Source organism: Diadema antillarum, unplaced genomic scaffold, assembly GCF_040938485.1.
Source record: "Diadema antillarum isolate AM-2024a unplaced genomic scaffold, OU_Dant_1.0 seq00000382_RagTag, whole genome shotgun sequence".
In the NCBI taxonomy this organism is placed as follows: Eukaryota; Metazoa; Echinodermata; class Echinoidea; order Diadematoida; family Diadematidae; genus Diadema; species Diadema antillarum.
This window is the reverse complement of record NW_027271380.1, coordinates 196,123-217,814: the sequence shown is the minus strand read 5'-3', so window position 1 is coordinate 217,814 and position 21,692 is coordinate 196,123. Positions and strand designations below refer to the sequence as shown.

Here is a 21,692-nt window from a genome sequence, read left to right as displayed (position 1 = left end):
GTTAACAGTCGCAAGAAGTTCGCAAACGGTTTTTATAGTCGCAAACAGTTTTTCTTGTCGCAAAGAAATTTTGAACATGTTCAAAATTTCTTTGCGAACCTTTGCGAATTTGTATTTTCGCTAACACTTGCAAACATTCGCAAAACACTCGTAAGAATTCGCAAACGGTCGTAATACAGTGTCGCTAACATCTTTATTTGATTCGCCACTGCTAGCGAACAAGTAACCATATGGTTTCTATATAAGAGCTTCTGAAACAGACAAGGTTCCACTCTAAGAATGTTCTTGAAGCTCTTGACATCTCCATCATGTAATTGCTTCAAAAGCTTTTCATATTGACCAAAGTCTGTCCTCTGCAACAACCACTCTTGACCCAAACAGTCTTTCTTTTCAACTTCCTTTCTTGTTTTTCTTTATTTTCTTTCTCTTATGCTACACAATAGCTGTAGCAGTAGCCTGATAAAGCAGCTCTTCAAGGATAGCAACACGCTGAGCCTCATCTTGGCAGAAATTTATTTCCATATACAGTGGAAACTCGATATAACGAGATGGTCGGGACCGAGTCGTTTTCCTCGTTATAGCCGACATCTCGTTATATCAGTAGGCATAAAAGAAAACATAACATAAAGACATTAATTTGCACACGTGGGACTACCCATCATATTTCAATCAATACCGATAACTTGGTAATGTGTGTTAGGTAATTACTCACCTTTATGGGTAAGAAGATGTTTTTCGCCAATGAAATGCGATATCAAGAATGTTTATTCTTAATAATTGTAGATGTTTGAATTTGTAAATCTATATAGCTTGCGATTGTGTGAAGATCGTCTGTGGATTGGTATGTGGTTATGGTATGGGTGTGTGTTGTGTGTGGAAAGCTTGAATATGGTCTGCACAATGCTGTGTGTGTGTGACACATTCTGTATGTACAGAATTATGACTGCGTGTGTGTAAGTGTGAAGATGGGGAATTCCCTACGTAGAAAGCCAATCACAGCATCAGATTGCCTCACACTAGCTAAACGTCATGATGATGTCATGTATACGGCAGTCCCACCACATTTTCTGCATGTATCAGTGCGCACACACACACACACACATTACACGTACAACATGCGGTGCTAGCTATAGAGTGAACTGAAGAAAATATGTGTGTACAAGACAGTTTTTGGCGCATTGAGCTTTACAATCTCAGAACGTGATAGCACAGGCGAAGTAAAGCTTTACCCGGAGACATTTTGCTTTACCTCGCTTTAACAGGTTTGATTGGCTACGTTTTTCTTTGTTTGGAAATCACAAAATTTATCTCGTTATAGCAGTTATTTCGTTATAGCCGATCTCGCTATAAGAGTAGCATTTTACATATAGACTTGTGTGGAAGGAAATTCGGGACCAGGAAAATTTCCTCATAATAACCGATATCTCGTTATAGCAGTGTTCGTTATACCGAGTTTCCCCTGTACTGGAAATCCATCTTGAACGGTTGTCACAAGAGATCTGAATTCAGTGGAAGGTTTTACGTTCGTTTTATGATTCTGACTATACATAATCGCCTGGTACTTTTCAAGGTCCAAGAACATTCGCAAATTGTCACAAAGGATTTGCAAACAGTTGCTAACATTTGTAAAACTGTCGCTAACATTCGCAAACTTGTCGTTAACATTTGCTAACATTCGCTAATAGTCGCCACCTGTGTTTCGCAAACACTTTCGCAAACATTCGCTGAAGTGTTTCTAATTGTCGCTAAACATCGCTAAAAGTCGCTAACTGTCGCTAATGGCAGAAGCGAACCTTGACTTTTCGCAAACGTTCATCAGAAAAGTTGGCGAATCTCAAATTCGCTACGTTCGCAAACGTTCGCCGCTCAGTGAGATACCAGCTTTACTGGTTCTCTGTCATTTTGAGATGCTCACTCTCCTATTGCTAGCTCTTGTGCAAGAGCAAACAGCAAGTTCAGGTGTCCCTCCACAGGACAGTTCCAAAATGGGCATATCAATTTACCACTGCTAAGAAAAGTAAATTATTAAAAAAAAAAAATTCTCCAAAACTTGTAAGGACCAAGACCAGCCATCTCATAAATCACAAAAGCTCCAGTAAACCTGGTGATTTACCTAGAACACAATGAGTTATCAAGCCACGATTTGGTAAATATAGAGACTATGGCAACTACAATATGTCTTACATATTCAAAGCGGGAAACTACTAATCATTTTGATGCTGGCATTCTGAAGTGTGACATGCACTACGAGACAATATATGGTAAAATGTAGAATAAATGGACACTCTTTCTTTGCATGCTAAATCTTTTAGAATTACTGGTTAGGATTAGCTACAATCTAAAACAGTAAAATTAAATTTTAGAAACTCTTAAAATGATCTCTTGTCCCATTTACAACAATTACATGAGCGACGGATTCCAATTTGTCAGTAGTTTTTGGCTTGATAATGTGTACATTGATGACTGGCAAGGGAAAAGCTAGAGGGGCAATACATGAGAAAAGATTGTTTACTGCATGAATCACGAATCTCTGTGAGGCATCTTATTAGGAAGTGCTGAATTTATGAAACAGTAGAGCAGCTGCTTGCCACTTACTTTTAGATTACTCCAGGAGGCTAGGAGGGAAGTGATGATGTTCTGAAGTCCTGAGGTCTCCTTTCTCTCCGGCCCTTCGCTCTTACTCTCTGCCTCATTATTGCTGTCCTTCATACCAGCCGAGGGAGCCTCTACGGACAAGGCCTGGTCAGATTTTGGAGTCCCGTTCTCAATCGTACTGGCATTTACACTGACAGATGTGGGAGAGTCTGAATTCTGAGGTAAAGGGTCGCCTGTCGCATCGGGCGAGCAAGCCTTTGTGCTGTCTAGTACTTTGTTGGATGGAATTTCTGGAGCACCGCTCGTCAATTCGGATTCACCGCCTGGCACATTCTCGTCCTTGACTTCGGCATCCGTGCTGTCCGCCTTGCCACTGGCTACACTGGGCACATCATCTCCCTGTGATTCGGGTTCAGTTCTGTCGTGGTTGGTTGCTTCACCCACTTTCTTTGTATCATCTGTGGGGGATTTTCCCTCCACATTCTTGTCCAACTTTGACATCTCTTCTTCCATATTTTGGCTGGATGGATCTGCTCCTTCCGCGTCGCTGGATGTTGCAGCCGCCTTGGCTTCTGATGCAGAGTCTGGTTGCCTGGATACTACATCTTCCTCGCTCTGAATCTCACCCTTAGCGATGTCTCCTGCACTCGAACTGGGCTTTTCATTGGAGTCTGTGTCGCCGCTCGCTGTTGACGACGGTGAAGCGTTGCTCTCCATCTCCAATCGCTGCCGCAGCACAAAGCGCTTCTTTGGGGCGAGCTCGTTGTCCACGTCGCTCTCCGAGCTGGTGGCCTCCACGACGGACTTAAGGACCTCGATGCTACTGTTTGCACTGAGGCTTGCCGCCATGGCAGCCGAGATGGGCGTGTCGGAGCGAGATGGCGTCTCGCTGGCGCTGGACGAGTCGACGTCGCTCTCGTTCTTGGCTCCCTCAGAGACTTCTGCCTTGCTCTCATCCCTGCTGAGGTCCTTGGACCAGCGCTCGATGACATGCATCACCTTGCTGTCCTCCAGTGCATTCTTGTTGGGGATCGGAAGCTTGGATAAGGTCAGAAGGATCTGTAACAAAAACATATTCACATACACAGACACAAACATATAAGAAAAAGTTTATGAAAATAATCTACACATGTTTCAACACATTTTACTTCAGACCTCCTCTGCACAAGAAATTCTTACACCACAACTTTGCCACTCGAGCTAAACCTTACTTGATATATAAACACCTTGATAACTGATTTGATTAAAAACTTTCTTGCATGTATTTCGTGTATTATCAGGATATACTGTACATGTGCATTCATGAAAGAAATATACAATGTATGTGCCAGGGAAAAGATATGTGTATGTATTTGAGGAATGGATTTATAGGCATTCATGGATGAGAAACACGTATTCTAGATAGGGAAACATGTGTTCAGGATGGGGTATGTGTATGCAGGAACTAGACACAAGTATTCGAGGAAAGAATGCATGTATTCCAGGAAGGGAAAGCATGTGGCGAAAGGAACATGTGTATTCGGTTAAGGGAAATGTGCATTCCGGTAAAGGACTCTCTGTGAGGACTAGATACGTGTATTCAGAGATGACATATGTGTATTCAAGGGAAGGATACATGTGTTTGGGGAAGAGAAACTTATTTGAGGAAGGAATACACGTATGTGCATTTGGGAGTGGGACATATGAGTATGTGGGGAAGGTGGAAAAGTGGAGTGAGGGAAGTTGAAAAAAAGGTCAAAATGCCCACCTGCATCTGAAGTTCTCTTGGATTGTCTCCAAGGTCCACCATCCAGCTCCAGAGGAGCCTCAGTCCATGGTGCGTGAGGAAGTACTTGAGGTAGGTCTGTTCCGTCGTCTCCTGCGCAGCATCAAATAGCATGTGATATTTCAAGATGTCAAACCCCATATACAGAAAGTGTTTTTTCCAGCGCAAAGATTCTGATAGAAACTACAGCATTCTCAGACACTACATCTTCTGCATTTTTCTTTTTTCTTTTTTTCTTTTCTTCACGTCCCTTACAGTCAAAGTTCCCTAGATGCTGATCAATAGACCATAACAACTGTATACGGAGACAACTTTGAAGTAGCACATCATAAATTGCAGAAGAGTGCCTATTATCTTGGGTAGTTACTAGGAGCTTTATCCTTGGGGATCTCAATATTCTGAAAGAAAAGGAAAAGAAAATGGCCTGTAGAAAACACTGCAAGGTCCTTGAAATGTGCTTTTTCATCTTCACAGCTGGCAAATTCTTCCTTAAAATTGTTCATTGGTGTCCCCAAATTTTGAAGCCTCTGTAACATTCTTCCCTACACATATTTCACCAATCTGACAGCTGTTCAGTCCATGAAGCTAAAACTGATGAACAAATTCCAACTCAAAGACAACCAGCACCACACAGAAAGCTGGTGTTGCTGCATCAATAGACATCGTAGGAACATCGAAAGAGAAGAAAATGAAAAATGAAGAGCAAATGATGTGACACAAACCTGGAGCAACTTGAGGAGGGCCAGGCGCTGCTTGGCGTGTTCCGCCCGGACCATGAACCTGGACAGGGCAATGGTGTGGTCGTTGGACCGCAGCCCGCCTTCCTCCAGCTCATCAATCATCTGCTGGATCTCATCTTCCAACTGAATAAGGTACAATGTACAGAGGTCAAAGGGTATAGTTCAACATCAAAGGGTAAAGTTCAAGGTCAATCCTCAGTTTCTGCTGATGTCTGGATATTTTACTGACATATATCTATGCAAAAATAAGGTCATTTTCATTAATCTGCGAATACACACATGTGTTTGTTTTCTAGAAAGCATGTTTATTTCGTCACGTCATTTCATGGAAACTAAAACTGATGAACACAAAGTAAAAATATTCCTATGATGATTATGATGAGTATGTATAAGTCATCTAAAAACACTGATTCAAAAGCATTTTGTGTATTTCACTATAGTGAGACTCGGTTTTGTTTTTGCTCTCTGCAGGACATGCTAGAATTTCTGCATTTTCAGAAAAGCAAGATTATTTGTTATACAGGTCAAGACAAGAAGTTCATGATACATGAGAAATCCAAAATTTAACCAATTCAATCAGAAAAGACCCATCATTATCCCTATTATAGCATTAGAAATATTGAGGCATGGACTTCCTATGATATTGTTCTGAACGATTAGGTTGGCATTTCTCACAGCAGTTAGTCAAAATCAGCTACTACAGTCTCATATTAATTGATTCTAAGATGACAAGTCCACAGAGACAAGGTCTGGGCTCAATCAAGCAAAATCCTTAAGGCAAGAAACAAAAGTGCAGTGAAATGCAGTCCACTGTTACATCAACTCACCGTGATGTCCTCAAAGGAATCCTTTCGACGCCTCTCCCCAATACTCCCCCTCCTCTTGGGCGTGGCGTCCCTTCCTTCCCGCTGTTTCTTCTGCTTGCCTATCACGCCTCGGCACTTTTCAGACCCGCACAGGCACTTCTGGGCCTCTTGACTGGTAGTATAGATGAAAAAAATGTTGATCATTACATCGTCACATCAATCACCAAGGTTTTCATAATCGAATGTCACCATGAATCACATACATGTAGGGCATATAATTCATCAGCAATCATCTGGAATTTTTAGCAAATCTGGAGCAAGTTTTTTTTTCAATCAAACCCTCTGAATGCATACTGATTATTTCCTGCACCAAGAAGTAAATCGTTGAACTTCTATGAAAGAGGTGAAAATAAATTGATCTTTAAAACTTCAACATCAATTTTACAAAGGATGAATATATGTTTTCATGTATTCCTGGCTAAGTGGGATTGATTTGAATTTTTATCCCCTTTGTTGGTTGTCCTCAAAGATTGAGACAATTGCTAAGAACTCACCCATAGACTTCAAACTGGTAGTCAAATGTCAGTTCTGTTCCAGCCTTGACTGCCTTCTTGGTGAAGAATCCCACCCTGAGCTGACCGTTCACTGTCCACTGCAGGAGTTGAGGGTCAACAAGGAGGAAAGGTGAGCAAACTTGACAAATCCTATAGACAGGTTTTCTATTCATGCACTCTTAATCCACATGAGAAGAATGGATTCAGAAAATGGCATGGCACAACAGAACGGCAATTAGATGATTGTTATTCGGCAGTAATAATCAAGTGAGTGCCATGACGACAGCATACTTTTGAAAAGCCAGCATATTTGAGCACCATTTGCAGACCTTTAAAGATGGACATGATACAGATCAGAAATCCAGGTTAAGATGTACACACTTGAGTGGGATGGCGACAAAGTCATCAAAGATGATTTAAAATTGGCATTAACCCACTGAGTATGAGTTCCAAGTATACTCGCACAGGCGTCTATGAGAAATGCGTGTTTTAATAGCAAATCAGCCTGTCCTCAACAGGTTAACGATTACAAACCATTCTTCCTTTCTCTCTTCCCAAATGACACTCAGAAATGTTTAGTCCCCCTCTCTGCTTAATACTCTCTTGCTTTCATTCAATGTTTAATTTCTCATCACTCTCACTGCTAAGACTCAAGTCATCACATTCTCTCTATAAGGGATTCATAGTTTTAAACATGCTCCCCAGCACCTCTATCTCACCTACATAACGTGCAAGAAAGGTTATCAGCACAACAAAGATTCCTCAAGTGAACACAATTCGCTCACCTTTTGCGTTTCGCAGTTTGGATCACAGCTGTGGTTCATAAAGCGAGACACATTTCCCTTTTCGGTGGCATCAATGATCTAATGTAACATAGAGGCAGGAAAAAAAACAAACAAAAATGTCAGTACATTGCAGTTACATCAATCAAAATCATTCTCCACATGCGTTCTTTCCTTCAATAAACATTATCTTTTATTCATCACATCATTTTCAATCATTTTATGTTCATAATAGCAACTCTACACACAAACTTTGCTGAAATATGTTTATTTCTTGTCATTGCTATTGAATTTAAAAGGTAAACACCATGGGCATTTTCTGAATTTCTTTCACATCTTTTTGTCATGTCAATATAAAAATAAAGTGGCTTTTCAGCACACACCATCAACAGCAAAGAAACAGCTCTAGATTCCCAAAATCTCCACATCTCATTGATATTGCATTATCACATCCAAAAACTAATTTCAGACTTTAATCTTGATGCCTCTCTGAAAATGAATAAAATAAATCTATTTACAATCAAAGCACTATCCTTTCAAAACAAGATTTTTGCAATATGTCTGCACAGAATCGCTGTACAGGAAAATGAACTTACCTCATCCGACTTGAGGGCCATGAAGTAGAAGTGTAAGTTCTTGTTCTTGCTGTAACTCTTGGCACGCTGCCTGAACTCAGATGGGTTGAGCACCTCACCCACATATTCCATAACAAACTCATTCCTGGAAAGAAATTATTCCAGTTGTGATAATTAATCATTTACATCCCAGTTCAATAGCACACTGTAGTGGAAAGAAGAATGGTATCACCTCCATGATGATACTTCATCATTACAATTTCAAATATTGAATTGATTGAAAGATGCAGCTCTGACAAATAGAAGTCATCAAAAAACACAATGAAACAAGGAGCCATATACACCCTCATGATGCCTAGCAAGGGAGACCTCGTGTTCACACCCTGACTACATGTTTCATTCTATAAGCAAACACAAGACACCAAATCATTGCTCTGCCAAACACCAAACAAGAGAATGAGGCATCTGACATCCTACAAAGTGCATGTATAGACTGTGGTCAGAGGAATTAAAAAAAAAAATTCAAAAGCAGTTTTACAAGTGTGAAGTCCCATCATTTGTGATGTTGCATTTGTTAAAGAGTGAGCTAAGTGTTGTATAATGTACAGTCACCAATTCAAAATGCTTCTTCATTCAAAAGTAAAATGTGAAGTTAATGAAATTTAGTGATATTACACTAGAAAGCTATATGCAGACACTCAACACTGTGACTTCATTTCCTCACTAGGGAGAACAACAGGGCACCAAGAGATAAACAGAAGGTACACACCAAGGAATACACCCCAAGAGATAAATATGGGGGACACACCATGGGATAAACAGGGGTAACACATCATGGCATAGACACAGGGTACACACTTGGGATAAAGGGGGGGGGGGGGGGGGGGGGTGGCAAGGGATAAACAAGGGGAATACCAAGAGATAAACTGGGGGTACACACCAAGGGATAGATAGGGGCACACCACAGGCTAAACACGGGAAACATTCCAAGGGATAAACAGGGGGACAAACCACTCCTCTACTTACGCTTTGATATCCTCCTTGGCCTTCAGTCCATGTCCTTTCCCTTCAGCGTAGAAGACTCCAACCCTCGCATTCTCTCTCTGTCAGAGCAAAAACAAAAGGCAATGTTCACATGAATGTGGCAGTTGCCTTGGAAAACACTCAACATGCATTTGTGTGCTCCTACACTTCACCGGGTAAAAGGGGCCAATAGACCTGCTTCAAGATACATGCATTGTAATTGAATGCACAACTTTGAAATCACTGGCTGCTCCTGGCAACCAGAGAGCTTGTCCAACACAATAACTAATGCATGCAAATAGACAAGTTTACTAATATATGCCCATTTTATGCATGCTTTTTTGGCAATGGTTCTCCTTGACAACCCAAATGCTTGCCAAAGTTTGCCAAAGTAGAAACAACTAATGTATGCAAACTGAATTCCAATAACTGGAAAGTGCATTTGGAGTACAAGTTAATGGAATAGCCTCTTATGACATCACAAGGGAGAAACATCCATATATTTGCATATTAGTAAACTGGTCCACTGGATCTATCTGGAGCAGAAGAATCAACTTATAACTGAATAGCTGAACAACTGAACATTCATGAACTTACATTATGTACTTTTCCCTGAATGCCAAACACTTTACCAACTGCACTTGTAACCCAACATTTCTCCAGAATAGACCTGTTTCTGTAATGTCTTTAACTTCACGACTGTTTCTTTTCCTACAGCCTATCAATGAACTATTTCATTCACCTGCTTCTTCCAAGTAAGTTCCTTAGGCTGGAATTCCTTTAGTTGTTGCCAGGTAGGGCAAGTCTCGGGCAAGCTTTGTGGTTGTTACGGCAAACTTTTGTGAACAACGCATGCATAGCATTTGAATACATTACAGAAACGCTCTATTCTATGTCATCAACAGCAGTGCTTTCCAGGAAAAGACACAATATGCTGTGAACAAATCTTATGCAAACCTCACCAACAGTGTTGCCTGACCTCACAAATACACTGTTTCGGTAACACATTCAAATTCTATGCATGCTTCTTTGTTCACGAAAGTTGCCCTTAACAACCACAAAGCTTGCGCTACCTATAGCACCTAAGTGAATTCCTGTGTAAGGAACTAAATTGAAGGGAGCAGGTGATGACTGTGAAAAGAAACATCCATGAATTGTAACACATATAAACAAAGTGTCTATTTGATACCTCTTTGGCATGTGAAAGACAGTCAATAAACATTTCTTCTTTTTATTTCTTTTTTTTTTTTTTGCAACTGCTCAATATCAAGTCTGACAGCATGAAACTGATGTAAAGGCACTGGGTTTCTGAAGAGGAAGAGACTTTATTCACATATGAATTCTAATTTCTGCATTGTTCTGGTCCAGATGCCAGCAAGCAAAATTCACCCAAAACTCAATCTTTAAATGAAATCAAAACAAAATAACCACACTTTTTACATTCTTGTCAGTGAACTAGTAAAAAAATAATATGTCCAAGTGGTAGACATTTATTCATACTCCAAATAAAACGTAAACTGAATCCACAACATACTTCACGACTCAACAATTTGAAGAAAGAGACATTTCGTGAACAAGATAGCAAAATAAAACTTACCTTCTGAAAGCGTTTGTTGGTACAATAATCCCCACAAGGGCATCGGGAACCACTGAAAATATGGACATGACAATAACAGTAGGTAAACGTGTTGAAGGCCGAAATATTTTGCTCCTTCATGACAATTTTTGTAACAAAACAGTCAAGGAGAGAAGAAAGATTTCAAGCGAATGTATATACATCACTTCATATCAATTTTATATTGAGGATATATAAAAGGTTCATTTTTATCTTTGAACTTGACATCAAATACATATTTTATCTGTAATGCATCATTCCCTTGACACAATTCAAATTCAACAAGTCTTTACCTCTCCACATCCATGTCCATCACATCAATATTACCTCCATCTGGTATTTGAATATCTTAACCACTCCTGTGTCTGTATCAAGTTTGGTACATTCTCTCTTTTGGCTTCATGCAAAATGCCACCAACTCTGCTGCACATAACGCAATAACCCTCTACTGCTGAAAGCAGAGCACAGGGTGGACACATCTGATTATGTGTCCACAAAGCTGGACATCCACTTATGATGTACCTACCACTCTATCATGAGGATCCGGTTGAGGCAGTCTTCTCCGCAGGGCGTGATTCCTTCCCTTCTCTCTTCACGGGATGTAGTACAGCAGCACACCATTCTTCGGGCTTCCTTGCCCGCCTTGGACCGTCGCCTACCATGAAGAGCACATCACAATACATAATCAAAATACAAACTCCCATGCATTCCCTCCAGTCCAAGATTACAGTGGGCTGGTCTAGCGCTCGTAAATCAAGATACACCACTAGGACCAGGGACCAATATGCTTAGATATTTCATTTTCTATTAACATGTGATGCGCTATTTGCACAAAGCCTCCAAAGAGACAATCATATGCCTTGATCATTTGCAAGTAAAGCTACCTTGCTTTGGCTTCACCATCCTTTAATCCATCACATAATGCTGCTTTATCATTAAAGTCCCAGAAAACATATTTCTGGAGTCTGGATGCTTTACCTGTTTAAATAATAATAAATACCATTTACTGTTCATTATTTCATTAGGATAATCAAAATTCCTCTTTCATTTGAGTTTTTTCATGCTCAAATACCATTTTTTTTTTTTTTGGGGGGGGGGGGGTTCACAGAATTTTCCAAAGCTTTTCAATTATTCTCCTTGTAGCAGCTTCCATCAAATTGACAAGACTTTTGAAAAGATTAAAGTTAAGATTTCTCTCTCTAATTGGCAAAAAAATTGTGGCATTCTTTTTTCCTGATTTTGCACAGAGTTGATGAATTCGGGCCACTTCCTGAAGTGGATTTTAGAGGTGCCAATTTAATGAATTATCTAATCAAAATTTGATAGACTCAATGGATCATTAGACAGAAGGACATGTAGATGTGACAAATGAATAGACCGAAGGATGCAGTGGCTTACCTCTCAGTCAGGTAGTTGTTTTCCTCCAACTCGGTGAAGGGCGGGATTTTGCTCCTGTCGACGATGCCCCACTCCTCGTAGAGCTTCCTCCTGCGCTCCTCCCGGCTCTCCCTCGGCGGCTCCTCCTTGGCTCGGTCGCGCTCCTCCCGCTTCCGGTCCCGCTCCCAGTGCTCCCCGCCTCTCGGGATGTTCTCCTTGTCCAGGCTGGAGCGCCGTGAGTGGCGCTCCCTCAGGCCGTACTTTTCCTTGGACACATCCACATCCTCCTCCTCATTATCCACAATCTCTCCCTGCTCCTTGCCGCTGCTGTCATCCCATTTCTCCTCTTCCTCCTTCACCTCATTCATCTCCTTCTCGATCTCGCCCTCCTCCATCGACTCCTCGCCGACTTCCTCTTCAAGGGGAGCAGGTTCCTCTTTGGTGGCGCTCGAGTCCTCATCCCTGGAAGATACGTCTTGCTTCTTGTCAGTTTCCAGCTTCTCCACGATTTCCTAATGTTCAGATCAAAATTTTTGAGATAATTACCTCATTAACCTCATTAATTGCACTTTTAATCAAATTCAATGCAATCAAATTTTGAAGAAATGTTACCATAACACTATCCCTGAATATCATCTCTCATGTTTTAACAATGAATCTGACATAAAAAACAAAAGCAACAAAAAACAGCAAAATACAAGTCTTTCATCACTAACTACTTCTTAATAATAACTTATTTATGAAAATTTGCTTAATTTCTACATTTTACATTATGTGTAAAAGTCTTGTAATGCAATATATCTTCTCGACCTGTTCATACCATATTGTCACAGTCAGAATAGATACTTAGTTTGCTATAGTATTTATACTGTAAAGCAAGATATTTTGGCGACATGAAATTTTCGCAAATTGAAGCCGGCACCCTTATTCGTGGCATGAAATTTTAAAACTTTTTACTGGCATCCAATGCATATAGCGTAACAAGAACTTTCGCTGGCATTTTAATTTTGTGAATTTTGGCTCTCGCAAAATTTGCAAAATTCAAATGTATGCAAACATTCCTCTTCTTACAGTTTATAATCTTGTTGTGGTCTACAGAGGGATCCCCTTAAAATCACCTCACATGAGCTGTGACTGAATACTATATATTTACGTACATAAAACAATGCATAAATCAACTGCAAGAATGACAAAAATAATTCTACCTAAGAGTGAACAAATATCTACATGAGGTACTGCCACTTTCTGATCAGAGAATAAAGAATTTTGTACTTGCCTCAATGGGTTCAGACTTTACATGAACAGCACCAACACTGAACTGGCTGTCTCCACCTGCATACGCCATGGCAACCTGTGACTTGATGAATACCTCAGTCTCTACAAGAGGGAGACGATCCTGTTGCTGGATGTCGGTGTACACCAGTCCACTATGGCTGTCACCAGCAGCTGAAATCTCCAGTGGTCCTGGACCACCACTTTCTGCCACATCGCTCTGGAAAAGGTCCACTTCCACTTTCACTCGCTTTGTCGGAGAGCAGGACAGCTCCAAATCAAGAGATCCTGGAGCAAAGTCTCTCTCGTCCGCAACTGGAGTGCCTCCCCCATCAGAGGCAGTGTCCTGCAGAGTTCTATCAGGCGGTGGATCTACCAAATCCCATTGGTCACCGCCTGCTGGGGATCCATCGTCAGTTCTCTGGTTTGCTGTCAGGTTTTCTACCGCTTTGTCGGGGTCTACCGGTACATCTTGTCCTACCACAACTGTCTCCACCTCACCCACTGCAGCTGGCTCCACTACTGGATCCCACCTCGACTTCCTCTTGCGTTTCACTACACCTTCACTCAACAACTCCTTGTCCACAGCTTCATTTGCAGAGGACTCTGCAGAAATCTGCAACTCAATTTGTCCTGGAAAATTTGACACTGCATTGTCTTTGCTCACAGACGGTTCATTTTCACTAGCTTCGGCAGTGTTGGAGCACACAGTAACATCTACACCTACATGATTATCCTCATCAGACTGGCTTTCACATGAACTCGCGACTTCCATTGTGCTTTGCCCTGGTGGGTGGGTCTCCTGCACAGTTGCAGTGTCAAGAGCAGTATTCTCCTCCTCCTCCTTCGCTTCTTCCCCCCACCTACTCCTTTTTCGCCTGGAGCTTCTCCTTTCTGATTGTGAGGTTTCTACAGCAGATGGAGTGCTTGGTTCATTAGTACTGTTTGTGTTTGCACCTGGTGTTGGATCAGATTGGCTAGAACTTAGCTTACTAACTACATCAGACTGAGTATCAACGTGAGAAGATGTGTCATCCATCGTGGGCATGTCAGTAGTAACCACCTGTTCTGACGGAGGAATGTGGTCAATCTTGCTGTGAGGCTCTTCACTGCCAGATATGAGCACAGATTCTGCAGTCCTTTCCTGCAGTGGGTTGGGTGACATGTTCATCGGGACCTGCACACTGTGGTCCTCAGCTATTTTTCCTGGGGGAGGTACCTCTGGAGGTGACATCAAACTCACAACAGAATCTCTCTGATCTATTTGATTTGCTTCTTGATCTGTAGTTTCAAGTATTGTTCCTTCTTCAGGACCTGTTTCTGTCAATATTTCAGGACATGTTTCTGCCAATGCTTCCAATGATTGAGTCTCTGGAGAATTCTCTGGTTGATCACCATCCACTGTTGATGCCTCTTCCTCAGCTAGTGATTGACTTTGTTCTTTGGTTGCAGCCAGTGGTGCATCACCTGTCTCTACAGCTGCAACATCACCTAGATCTTCGGAAGCCATTGGAAATTCTCCTGTCTTTTGCCCATGCTTGACTTCTTCTGGACTAACATCCTCAATGTTAATGCTTGGCACTGCTATGGTAACAGGGCTACCGTCATGGAATCCATCTTCACTCTGACGTGGGGTGTCCTCTTGGTCGACACTGTGCAGTTCCTTTTCAGGTTGAACTTCTGCAGTAATGACCGGGTCTAATTTTTTCTCTGGGTCGGCCACACTTTCGTCACCAACTAGCTTTGATTCGTCCTCTGTGACTTCTGGAGTGTCACCTACAATATTCATTTCCTCACTGTTGCTGGAAGGTAGGTGGGCAGATTCTGGCTCAACCTCGCCAGCAGCATCCTCGTGTGAAGGTTTGCCTTCCTTGTCTGGTAGCGTTGCAACATTGTCTACAGGTAATTCTAGTTGTGGGGCAGCCAATTCTGGCTGTGTAGCAGACTCATGTTCTTTCGCCTCCTCCCCCTCTTTGGCTTGTTTCTCATTTGCCTTATCAATATCCATATCAGCTTCAGTGTCTGTTGAGCAAAAGGCATTGGCAAGAAGTTCCATCTCTAACTGACTATCCAGGATAGTCTCGGGGTACAACTTGGGAGCTTCGTCTCCCAAACCTAGCAAACTGAACTCAGCCCCACTGTCCGATTCTGATTCAGGAGCTTCCTTTCGAATGTCCTTTTTCAATGTGAAGTCTGCTGCCAGACTATTTTTCGTTGATCTAGTGCGCAAGGTGTTTGCAGCAGGCAGTGCTTGAGGGTCAGGTGTAGATGGGGAACTGCTCTTTTGTCTCGACTCCCGGACTTCTGCTCTCATACTCTCCTCCTTGCCTTTGCTACGAGTACGCCTGCCAGTCTGCTCTTCCACAGGTTCCACAGTTTCCTCTTCTCTCTCCCCACATACATCCCTCAAGTCTGACAGTGGCTTTTCGCTCTCTTCCTCTTCCTCCTCACCAAACACACCTCCTTTGGCCTTGCTGGAGCTACGTGTTGTCCGCCTGACGGCACGGGACGTGAAATTGAATTTGATTGGTGTTCTGGCAGATGCTTTGTTGGACGGATCTGGCTTAGCACTTTGGTCCTTTTTCCCCAGGGTATTGTTTCTGGGATTATCTTCAGTAGGCTCAGCATTTTTGATATCTGCGTTTTCTTTCTCTGCTTTGACATTCCTCTCTTTGTCAGTCTTCTTTTTTGGCTCCTCCTTTTCTGTTGCCTTATCAACGCTCTTCGAATCAGTCTCGCTCCTTCCTCTTCGGGAGTACCTCCGCTCGTCCTTCTCTCTCTCACGTGAATCATTCCTGTCATGCCTGCGGTCATCATCGCGGTGTCTACGCTCTTCTGATCTCTCTCTGCTCCTGCGGTCACTTCTTCTAGACCGGCGACTCTCCCGGTCATACCGGTCATATCGGTCGTCATATCTTCGCCTCTCCCTGCTGCTGCTCCTTCGCCTGGAATCTCTGGAATCATCCTTCCTCTCGTCATCGGAATCATCTCTATTTCTTCCACGTCTCGACCGTCTCCTACTCGACTCCTCATCCCGTTTTTCAACCTTTGCAGCAGATTCCTCCTTCTCTTTCTTTTCTTCTGTCTCATCTTTTGTTCTCCTCCTTGACTGCCTTGTACTCATTCTACTGGTTCGCTCCTCATTTTCTTTTGTCTCCTTTGTTTCCTCCTCCACTTTCGACTTTTCCTCGCTACTTTCTCTACATGATTTGTTAACTGCAGCTTCATTCTTCTTCTGACTGTCTTTGGCTTCTTTGACACATTCTGGGTTTTTCTCTTCAGGTACAGTATGATTCATTTGGACAATTTTCTCTGCCTCATTCAACTCCTGTTTATTCATCTCTTCGTGTACCTCATCCGTTGCCCCCTCTCTGGGTCTTTCGTGTAATGCAGGTTCATTATTGGTCTCTTTCAATTCACCTGTCCTTTCATGTTTCACACCATCTTCCTCAGTTGCTAAAGAATCACTAACAACTTCCCTTTTCTCAGGTGAACTGGCTTTGACTTCGCCCTCAGTGTTCTTCAATGATAAAACTGTCCTTTCTTCGCTTGTGGGTTCTCCAGCATCATCATCCCCGCACTTTAGCTCCTTAATTGTATCACGATCACATACATCCTTCGGGTCAGAGTTTGATATGACTGACACAACATCCATTTTTTCAAGTTCACTATTTTTTCTTCTTTCTTTGCTCTCTTCTGATGCATCACACCGGGTATCGTTTGGTCCGTTTATGAGAGGCATAACAGTGAAATTGCTTTCCGCCATGTGTTCCATTTCAGTGTCCGTCAAGCATCCTTTGAGGTGCTCAACCTCACTCTCATCATTCCACTTGTGCTTGGTTGTCGCCATCAAATTCTCGTCTACAGGAAACTTGGTTAAGTCTGTCCTCACATAATCCTTGCGCAGCACACCGATACGCCACTCAACCAAGGGCTTTTTGTGCCTGCTTGAATGGGAATGCTTTTTCTTCTTCTCTTTCTTGCGCAGCCGCAATTCTGGGAAGAGATTCTCCTGTTCCGATTTGTTTTCCCCTTTATGACCTGTTGGTTGTTCGGGTTTATCAGCGGCATTGTTATCTGTTTTGGTGACGCTTTCAGAGTCTTTGTCTACATGGTTGTGCAGATTTTCTGGATTAACAATTTCCTCCCTCTCTGAGTCCACTAGCAGTTGCGGCATATCTGCTTCAACTTCGGGTAATTCTACCTTTTCTTCTGATGGCACCGTTTTTTCTCCATGAGGTTCAATTTCCACGTCTTCCTCGGTAGGCTGATCAGGGTCATAGGGTTCAAAGTTTTTAGTTTGTGCATCTGAAGGAGGAGGCTGCTCATCCCGTTCATCTTGGTCATCGGGCGTGGTTGGTTTCTCTGGCACATACTCTTCATCAGTAGGGTTTGTGGGCTCATCAGGTTCATACGGTTCTGAAGAAGGGGTAGGTTCTTCTTCTGGCTTTGGTGGCAATTTGGGCGTGGTTGCCGCTTGTTTGGTCGGCTCCTCCTTGGTCTTGTCCTTTGGTTGTTCAGTCGGTTGTGCAACATCAGGGGCAGAGGTATTAGACGAGTCCAAAAGCATCAGCTTTTCAAACTCTTCCATCTCCTTTGCCAGCGTAGATGGGTCTGGGTGAGGGGTGGGCACCTTGGCAGTAGTTCCATGACTGTCGAGTTCATCCTGCAAGATGTCATAAAATAAATACCGGTACTATACACAATAAACTGTGGGAAGACCTTGAGTAGATCTACGTAACCAAGGTAAACATAAGAATGTGAGTTACTTCTTAGGTCTGAAGCATGTTAATGAAAACACTGTCATACAAATGAAATATTATGACCAACCTTTGTGTACAGTCAACCTCACCCAAGTTTAATCCAAAGGGATGGGTACAATCCTTTGACTTACGTATGTGAATTTTGACTTACACAACAAAATCAACACAGATTTATATCCATCAGAGGTTGATTTTTTTTTTTACATATCCAGATTTTCAACTTAAGCGAGGCTGACTGTTTGGAAGTCTAAATATAAGACATGAAAAGTTGCAACCAGTGAAATCATAACTGTTTATCTATCATAATTGCTCCAGCTAAAAGATAAAGTTGTTTTAAACACAACTTTCCTTGTGAGAAAATGTGAAAAATGTTTGTCAAATTAGGTTTAAAAGCACACTAGGATGTTTCCTAATTTGGAAATGTTGACATATCCTACATGTAGTCTAATCTAAGTATTGTACTCTTATTAAAGGGGTTGTATAGTTCTGGTTTAGCCTGAACTTCAGGTTTTTATCATTTTGGGGGGTGAGACAGTGAGAAACCTCTTATGAAATATGAAAGAGCATGAAGGGATTCAATGTTGATTTGATGAAAATTGGTTTTGAAATGGCCGAGATATCCAAAACAGAGTGATCCTAACAAAGTGTGGGACCCACATTTTTTTACGATCGTTTTGTTTTACTTTGTTTTTGGATGTTTCAGCTATTCCAAACCCGATTTTTATCAAATAAACTTTGAATTCCTCTTAAAATGGTATGCTCTGTACTATTTCATAAGTGTTTTCTTGGTATCTCGCAAAAAAGCTAAAGTCCAATTTTCATCTCCACCAATAGTGTACTCATCCCTTTAATGTTATTTACGGCACCTTGAAAATAGCAGTCCTGGTGTTACATCAATAATCATGACATGGCTACCACGAAAATGTCCATCTTTACCATTACAAGAAACTTTGGTTATTGAGGACCTCCTAATTTGTTCCAAAAAATCAATTCTAGTTTAATACCCCTGAAGACATCATCATACAACTTTATGTCTGTTCATTCATATCCAGTCTTTGAAGGCACTAAAATGATTAAGATTGTACGATACAGTCAAGAAAACAAAACAAGGAAAACACCGAGCGATGCCTGAATATCGCAATTTGTGATTATGGTGTTTTCAATATGTACATTGTAAGTTTATTGATCTTTCGATTTTTGACCTTGTCGGACCTCACCCATATTTGAACTTGACTGGCGACTGGCGTCTGTTCATTATTGCTGTGAGTTCAGTGGTCACAGCTGAAAGCTGTGGATAGTTATTGGGAGTACACCAAAATACTATGTGAACAGCGGTTATCAGGTAAAGTTCAATGACCATTTGACCTTTGACCTTGTCGGACTGCATCCATATTCGAACTTGACCAGCATCTTTAGGTTAAGTACAATATGTGTACCTGTCAGTGTGGTGTGAGTTTGGTGGTCATAGCTCAAATCTGTGGAAATCCATCCAGAGAATACACAATACTATGAGCACAGTGCTTTTGGGAAAGTTCATTGACATTTTGACCATGTCAGAATTCACCAGAATTCGAACTTGATCGGCATCTTTAGTTTAAATGTACCTGTCGTGTGAGTTTGGTGGTCATAGTTCAAATCTGTGGAAATTTATTGAGAGTACACCACAATACTGTGAGGTGAGTACAGTGCTTGTGTCAGTTCATTGACCTGTTGATCTTTGACCTTGTCGGACTGCATCCATAATCCATTTTATATTCTAACTTGACCAGTATTTTTAGGTTGTAAATGTACCTGGGGTGTGAGTTTGGTGGTCATACACATAGCTCAAAGCTGTGAAAAGTTAGAGAGATTACACCAAATTGTTGACGACGCAAACGATGACAACGGAAAAGTGACACCTACAACTGTATGTCTACCTTCCGCTACACGGGCAAGACAAAAACAAGGCAAAACAAAAACCCTACAAAAATTCAACTGCAGGGTGTTATCATACGGGACAACTTCATCTGCTGTTGCAAAAGTACTACAGTCCAACAAAAGTACATGTATGGCCTTTCGTTGCATATACTGCATACAGTTGCATAATATGTAAAAGACATGGTACGGACTGGGTCACTACAACTCAGAGGATTGACCTGCAACCATCCAGCATAACATTGGGAAGATTTATCATATTATTACAATAGATCCATCACACCACATTACAGCCCTCCTGGATTTTTTTCAGCAAACACAATGGATAAAATTAAATCATACCTTTATCTCTGACCTCTCACCCAGAGCTGTTTTTCATCAAAATAGATTTTCCATCTTTCCTACCAAACTATTATTGACATTCCTAAACTGAAGTTATTATCAGTGGGCGACAGTAAGAGCCTACATGTACAATTGTACATACATGATCACAGATGACATATTACGAGTGCTTAGGAATAATGGTGAATCTTCATCAGCTTTGTGAAACTCAATTGAGCATGTCAACAATTAAGTACATATAGGAGGTGCACTGTATAATACTTTGAACACAACATCAACGCAATGACAAATTGGATCCCTACTTTACAGCTTTAGCAAACCTCTTATGTGATGTCATAATGAGAAGCACGCACGCATCCTAGCATTACTACAGACTGCGCGATGCGCAGAGAAGACAACGAAGGCAACGTTACTTAGCAACACCTACGCACTTTACTCTTGATGACAGCTCAACTTGGGTAGTCTTCGTATCAAAGTTAACGGTGATCGGCAGTATCATCAACAGCGCCCTCTACACTACCGGGACTATGCCCCTTTAAAGGGATGGTACAGTATTGGTGGAGATGAGAATTGGGCTTTTAACTTTTTGCGAGATACCAAGAAAACACAAGTTTATGATATAGTACAGCTCAACATACCATTTTAAGAGGAATTCAAAGTTTATTAAATTTTAATGAAAATCGGGTTTGGAATGGCTGAATCATTAAAAAACAAAGTTAAAAAACAAAGCGATCGCAATAAAATTTGGGTCCCACACTTTATTGAATCACGCTTTTTTCGGATATCTCAGCCATTTCGAAACCGATTTTCATCAAATAAATGTTGAATTCCTCATAGAATTACATGCTCTTTCATATTTCATACAAGTTTCTCATTATTTCACTAAAAAATGTTAGAAACCCGAAATTAGGTCTCAACCAAAACTGTACGATCCCTTTAAGGCATGCATCATACGCACCAAAGAAAGGAGCACTTACATACAATTGTACGTACACAGCCACAGTACAGCCAGCTGCTGAAGAAAAGGCTGAAAATGGTAAACTGTGAGATCAAATTACAATGGACTTTGAACTACGACCCCTTGACCTTTCCACACATATCCTCACCTTTTTTTCACTGGCCTCCTGCACTCTTTTGCTGCTCCTCAGCCGCCGTCTGGTGGGGATGATCCTGAAGGGTTCCATGCTGGGCCACACCAAGTCTTTTCCTTGCAGGTTCAGCGGCGTCAACAAGCAGAGAGGGAGAAGTCACCGAGAAGGGAGTTCCGGGCCATTAGATATGGTAATACTGAAAGGCCAGCCAAGAGCACCCGTTATTCGGGGGTTTGATCAACCTAAATTGGGAGATAATGTTGAACATATGCTTAACCTGTTGACCTTTTGACCTCAAGCTTACAGCACCTTCATCATTACATTGACACAGCATTAAAGCACCTTTATGGGAGTTCAGTGTTCAAATGAATCTGGTTGCAGACTATCAACACCAGATTCAACATCAAATTCAACATCACATGCTAACTAACAAAGACTTCATTGCCCACTTCAGGTGCTATTATTCAGGGTGTTCAGA

General features: G+C 41.7%; 1 protein-coding gene across 1 annotated transcript in view; it reads right to left on the bottom strand.

Moving 5' to 3' along the window:
- The window catches only part of LOC139731632 (uncharacterized), a 30,931-nt gene extending 9,624 nt beyond the window's left edge, over window positions 1–21,307 (bottom strand). The window contains exons 1-14 of the mRNA XM_071642524.1: window positions 21,230–21,307; window positions 13,109–17,770; window positions 11,854–12,344; window positions 10,982–11,110; window positions 10,438–10,489; window positions 8,844–8,920; window positions 7,839–7,962; window positions 7,246–7,323; window positions 6,461–6,558; window positions 5,928–6,078; window positions 5,083–5,223; window positions 4,343–4,453; window positions 2,916–3,654; window positions 2,596–2,861 (exon numbers count right to left, since the gene is read on the bottom strand). Of these exons, the coding sequence (XP_071498625.1) occupies window positions 2,596–2,861; window positions 2,916–3,654; window positions 4,343–4,453; window positions 5,083–5,223; window positions 5,928–6,078; window positions 6,461–6,558; window positions 7,246–7,323; window positions 7,839–7,962; window positions 8,844–8,920; window positions 10,438–10,489; window positions 10,982–11,110; window positions 11,854–12,344; window positions 13,109–17,770; window positions 21,230–21,307 (7,197 nt within the window). The remainder of the gene's footprint in view (window positions 1–2,595; window positions 2,862–2,915; window positions 3,655–4,342; window positions 4,454–5,082; window positions 5,224–5,927; window positions 6,079–6,460; window positions 6,559–7,245; window positions 7,324–7,838; window positions 7,963–8,843; window positions 8,921–10,437; window positions 10,490–10,981; window positions 11,111–11,853; window positions 12,345–13,108; window positions 17,771–21,229) is intronic.
- Between the last annotated feature and the right edge of the window lie 385 nt (window positions 21,308–21,692).